General features: G+C 47.7%; 1 protein-coding gene across 1 annotated transcript in view; it reads right to left on the reverse strand.

The window, feature by feature from the left end:
- Positions 1-5,763, reverse strand: part of ISM2 (isthmin 2) — a 50,982-nt gene extending 45,219 nt beyond the window's left edge. The window contains exon 1 of the mRNA XM_050953304.1: positions 4,483-5,763. Coding sequence (XP_050809261.1) covers positions 4,483-4,620 — 138 coding nt within the window. The 5' untranslated portion in view covers positions 4,621-5,763. The remainder of the gene's footprint in view (positions 1-4,482) is intronic.
- Between the last annotated feature and the right edge of the window lie 237 nt (positions 5,764-6,000).

Raw genomic sequence — 6,000 nt, forward strand, 5'->3', positions numbered from 1 at the left:
TAAAATTGTTTATTATCAGTAAATAAAATAACCTTAAATGTGCTGGGTACATAGGGAAAAAAGTTGATCAAAACACGTTTACATTTAAAACTAACTGATTTATTAAACAAAGGATGTTCTAACTGGCATTAGGGAACTGACAGATTGTTTCTGGTTACTATGGGCCAGATTTTCAAGCGGTATTTAGGAACCTCGTGGAATTTCAATGGGAGTTAGGTGCCTAAATTCCTTAAAACCCCCATGTGGATGAGGCACCTATCAGCATCTAAATACACCTTTGAAAATCTGTCCCCATATCCTTCAGGTTTTTAGCATCAGTAGATCTCATTTTCTTCCAGCTGGGTTTTATTCATTGATTGGAAGAGCAAGACAAGCTTTTCTGCTTTTTCAACTCCTAGTTGGTTTCTCAACTTTGAATGAACCAGCCAAATTAAATAAATATTCTCTCTCCCTCTGCTTGCTAAACTGAAACCAAAAGGAACAAAGGCCAAAGCTTTTCTGCACAACAGAAACTAAAAGTACTTACATTAGAAAAAATGTAAAAACCAGCATTCACTCCACTGGAAAGATTGAAAATAGCACAGCTGCTTACATGACATTGTCACATATTTATAAAGCTTGAGTTGACCTCAAAAGTTAACGTTTTCTGACCGATTCTGTATATTTTTAAAGAAGCATCACCCTTCAACTCATTACAATGTGATGAGCTGGGCTCATTGATGAAGCATATTTTATTTATTTCAAGGCATTTACTACTATTAAAGTAAGCTTATACCTTATCATAGGTTATCAATTTCATATTTAACTGAAAATAGGTTTAAAAAAACCCAACGTATTCAACTAAAAAATACCATATTTTTTATCTACCTTGCTTGATCATTTCTGTTGTTCTTCTCCGTACCTCTGCCCTCTCCTCCAATCTATCCACATCTCTAGGGCTTTCCCCAAAAGTAACCAATATTCCAGACGTGGTCACACTGGTGCCATCGAGATAGGGACTGTCAACTCTGTGACATGAACCATCTGTGTATACAACCCAAAAATCACACTGGTATTTTTGCTACCCTGTTGCTTTGCAAGCTGATACACCCAATCTGCTGTTCCCTCTCATCGGCAGAAGTCTCTCAGCACTACCCGCTTTCTACAGCTCTCACCCCGCATTCAGTGGCTTCCAAAAAGAATAACTATACACATCCAATTTAGAAATATTTTCTAAGAGTCAACAAACTTCCCTCTGCTGCACAAAACACAAATGAAGACAGTCCCTGCCCCAAAGGCATTACAGTCTACATGGCACACAGACATGACAAGAAGCGCTGGTAGACCCCTAGGAAGCCTGTGTCTCCATCTTATCTCTTGCCTTATCTCCTAAGCCCTTTTGTATAAATACAATATAAAACTTCAGTAGAACCCAGAAGTCTCAAGTTGAGACCTGTTGCGCTAAGCACTGTACAAATACACGTGGAGACATGGGTCTCTGGGCATTCATGCAAACTCCCTAATTCAGAACCATTCACAAATTTGTGCTGATTTATTCCTCCCCTTTTGCTCGCTGATCAGTAAAACTGGGCCTAACATAGATTTCTGGGGTTCTCCACTGGACACCGCCCTCAACTTCATACATTGCCATTTTATCATTATCCTTTGATTAAGGCCTACAAGTTTGCCTTTTCAGGTAAGAATCCATAAAGTATCATATCCAATGCTTTACTAGATACCATGGCTTTTCTGCAAGAGTTTGGGTGTTAACCACAGTCTCCTGGCTGAACAGCAGCTCAGGTAATTTACATTATGCATGCCTAGAATTCCAGCTCTTGTGTGGCTGCATGCTATTACACAGCCATGTTCCACCAAGAGGTGGCTGCATTTCTGTAGTGAGCAAACTGATACAGGTATATATGTTTGCAGAATTTCCCAGGAAAGGCACAATATAAATGTAAGATTATTGTCTAGATATAACATTTCGAGCAATCCCCCTTCATCCATCCATTGGTAATTCAATCAAAAAAAGCTATCCAACCCATTTGGCATGATTTAGGCAAAGATAAAACCAAGCTCTCTGGTGCTTGTGGTTCAATTATCTTCCCCTGGCTTTCAGATTCACTCTCAACATTTATCCCACTATTTTACTAAGGAGTGAAGTTCAATTGATCAGCCAGAAACAGCCAGGATCACTCTTTTCAGACTAGAAGCACCACATTTTAGTAATAAATAACAATAAGGTATATCTCCATTTCTCTGTAACATTTCAAAAAGAGCTGCCGGTCATTCAGTAAACTCATCAGCCAACCCCTCTGACATGCAGGGATTAAAATCTATCCTCCAAGCTTCTTATACTGATGCCTATCACTGATGACTATCTGGGCTGCTACTACCTAGACCTACTAATTCATATCCAGTCAGTTTTTCCACATATTCCTTTTACCTGTTTTTTATCAGTAGCTTTAGTCACTAGGTGAATACTGAATTTTTTTCCTTATTGTCTAACCCCCTTTTCATTTTCCTGCTAAGAGATCAATTTAAAAGGCAGTTGTTTGGTTCAGCCATACAGAAGTCACTGCGTTTCCCCTCCTTGTTTGTTAAAGGGCCTTTTTCCTCTAGGATTGCTATAGATTTGCTTCCATTCCACTGCTCTCTCCCCCACTCAAACACACAGTGGGTTTCCATGCATTTTGATCCCATATCCTATAAGCCCACTAGTCACTGCTGTCTTGAAGCCACAGGGGTAGAGTCAAGGTTTCCTTCCATTTATCTTAGCTGGTCTAAATCTTTGCAAGACAACACACAGGTCGAGCCAATGAGTTCCGGTCACAAGAAGAGGCAAAATATAGCCCCTGGAATACAATGCAGCCCCTGGCCATCCCCACCTTTTACAGAGAGCAGGGGTGGATGTAGCCTACCAATTCAATGGGTGCACTAGAGGGAGGGGATGGGGGGTGTCAGAGCTCAACCCTGTCAGGTTGCTGCCCTCTCTGCGGGAGTAGGTGGATTCTGCCCTGCCTGAGACTGGGGGGAGGACACTCCTGTTCCCACCTCTCCTTGAGCTCCAGCCCTACTACCAGTGGGAGCAGTATCCCTGACCCTCCCTCTGGGCTCTGCACCTGACAGGTCACCTCAGACCTGGTGTGATAATGCCAGCAGTAGCAACAGGTGTGATCTGGGTCCAGTTAGGGTGGACAAGTTGTTCCCTACGCTATTGATGGCAGGTGTCAAACCTGAGTGGTGCTGTGACCCTGTGTGCCAGGTTGCAATGTCACTCACTCAAATGTGGCCTGGCCGCCCCTCTGTCATCATGGAGGAGCAGCTGGGCCAAACCTGAAATGCAGGTCCTTGCACCCACAGAAATCATTGCATTTTGGTTAATCTGGGCCTGATTTCTGTGGGTGCAGTTGAACCCATGCTAAAGTCTACTCTGCTTGAGTGGTGCAGCATATGGAAATACGGAAGCTAGCATGCCATGCTCCTTCCTATGCAAGCACAGGCCATTTGAATCAAGAAGGAGCGTGACATTCTGGAACCTGTAGCCACTATGGTCTCCACCTCCAGGGGCAAGGTTGCCGCAATCTGCTGCATTTAATGCCAATGTGGTGAAACATTTGTGCTCCTGACAAGCTACAAACCCTGCCTTGGTCTTTGACTCATCTCTCTTGTGACAGATATTGTCCTTTGGAGGCAGCAGACCTTCCTGAGCATTGAATTATTAAACTTAGCCTCAGTCTTGAGGTGTCTGAAACCACATTGCCTACTCCCATCCCATGGAAGGCTGAGATCTCAGGCTATCATACACCTTGGGATAGTGGGGAAGGAGCTCTGTCCTTTCTGGGCAAAAAAACAACCAACCAAGCCAAGGAGGAAACTAAAAACCTGCCTCTCTCAAGCGGCAGCTGTTATCCATTGTGTCATTCAGAGCTTTCGGTAGGACCAGGTGTGGACAGGATACACAGATGCATTTTGGATAATATGTAATGTAATTACATATTAGCTTGGCCATGACCAACTTCAAGGGAGTCCTCACAGTTTTAGCAGGAAGGGCCCTCACCTCTATACAAGGGTGTGCTGTCCCCTTCCTCATGCGCAGAGATGCTGGAGAAGATCTCCTTAGGGCGGGAGGCATTGCCATATGCTGAGACTTAACTAGCTGCAGTTGGGCTTTTGAAGAAAAATCATGCACCTAAAACAAAACGGGACCCCACAGAGTCCTACCTCACCCAGCCGCTCCTGGGGCAGATACTGGATTTTCTAGAGCTCTGTCCAGGCAACTTTTTAAATGTCTCAGAGGGTGAGGGGCTTCCACCACATGTGCCATCTCTTTAGAAGCCCTTCATGTGCCATGTTGGGGGTGGTTCATCAGGACACCCCCCGGTTTCACTTCTGTTCTGTTCTTCTGCATCTACGCCCCCACGCCTCAACAATATCCAGAGTAAGAACTAAACACTGGGCCTCACTTCTGCTCTCAGAGCAGCAAGCAGCCAGTTGCCTTACCTCCATCAGCTTGTGACCCTGCTCCCTGGGGCTGCTGGTGCGTTGTTTCCTCAGGGGAAGCCCTCTCACCACCGCCAGAAGAGTTGTCAGAAAGACGAAGCCTAGGATAAGCACAACTTTCCCTCTGATCCCAGACATCTCTTCCTTCGCCCTCCCCACTAACCCAACTCTCCACTCACAGACAAGGCAAGCAGCCAGGCACACACACCCCCTACTAATCCAGGCTGCTAATATTACAAAATCAGTCCCTGAAGGAATAGGAGAGGGAGGATCAAAAATTGCAGATGAAAACTCTTTCCAGCCTTCTGCTCCTGTATTGTTGTGTCCCTGGCAGGGCCCAGAGCCGCTCAGAGTGTGAGAGAAAGATTACTGACAGTGCCCTGGCTTCCGGGGGACTCTCCTCTGGCCGGGGGGGGGGGGGTCTGGCCCTCTGATCTCTCTTGCAGTTTGCTGATCACGTTTGGATTTAGCTGCCCTTCCTGGGCTCCGGTGCCTGGGCCACTGATGCTGAAGGATAACTCTGAAAAGATTTGCAGGGGGAAAGAAGAAAGGAGAGGGCTTCACCTCCCCCACCCCCTTTTCTAATCCTTTTTGCAATCTGATTTCTTTTCCTCCTCTCCCCCCCCCCACCCCCTTGAGTCACTTGGGCTGGTGATTTTCCTCAGGCAGTTCCAGCGCTCGTTTTTCCCAAGGCAGAGGCTCCCCCCGTTTTTCTTCTTTAGCTGGGAAAATGCTCCTTTTACATCAGGACAAATAAAGTCTCTCCTCGCAGATCAAAGTGGCGCAGCATCAGACGGCTCCACGCGCTCGGATTCGCGCTGCGGCCGCGGCCTCCCCAGCCCCAAACTGGAGGCGGCTACTGCTGACAATACAAAACTTTCCTCTGTTTCCCTCCAAATGTTTCCACCTCTCGGGCTCAGCCAGTCGCTTCTCTCCTCCCGGATGCTGCATGTCCCGGGCTACCTCTGCTGCAAACCTCTCCCCTCTGGTCCCTTGCAGGGCTCCCGCTTGCCTCTCATGGAGCGGAGGGGGAGGAAGGCTGGGCTCGCTCCCCCGGCTCTGCAAACGAGGATGACCCGCTCTTTGTTCTGCAAACTCTTTGCCCTTCTCTCCCTTTGCAAAGCTTCCCCCAGCCGCCGGAGGTTTCGCCTCCTCGAGGCTGAGCTCGCGGCAGGCTCCTTTTTGCTTCTCCTCCGTGGCAGTGACTTTCCCTTTGCAGCTCGCTCCTTGAGGAGCCTTGTCTTTAGCGCTGGGATCCTAGCGCTCGCTCTTCCCATTCACATTTCCTCCTTGCGCCAAGTGCCCCTTGCTTCCCCGAGCGAGCCCCTCCAGCGTAACCCCCCAGCTGCCGGCCTCTCCCGCCTCCTCTCCCCTCAGGATCCTGGGAGCGCCGCGCGGAGTTTGGCTTTGCCCCTCTCGGGCTTTGCAGCGCGTGTGCAGACCCCCCTTGGCTCGCAGCATCGGGGCTGCCTGCGCTGCTCCGCTCGCCAGTGACTCTTCAACCAGCCCCCAGCTGCT

The sequence above is a fragment of the Gopherus flavomarginatus genome, chromosome 5, assembly GCF_025201925.1.
Source record: "Gopherus flavomarginatus isolate rGopFla2 chromosome 5, rGopFla2.mat.asm, whole genome shotgun sequence".
NCBI lineage: Eukaryota > Metazoa > Chordata > Testudines > Testudinidae > Gopherus > Gopherus flavomarginatus.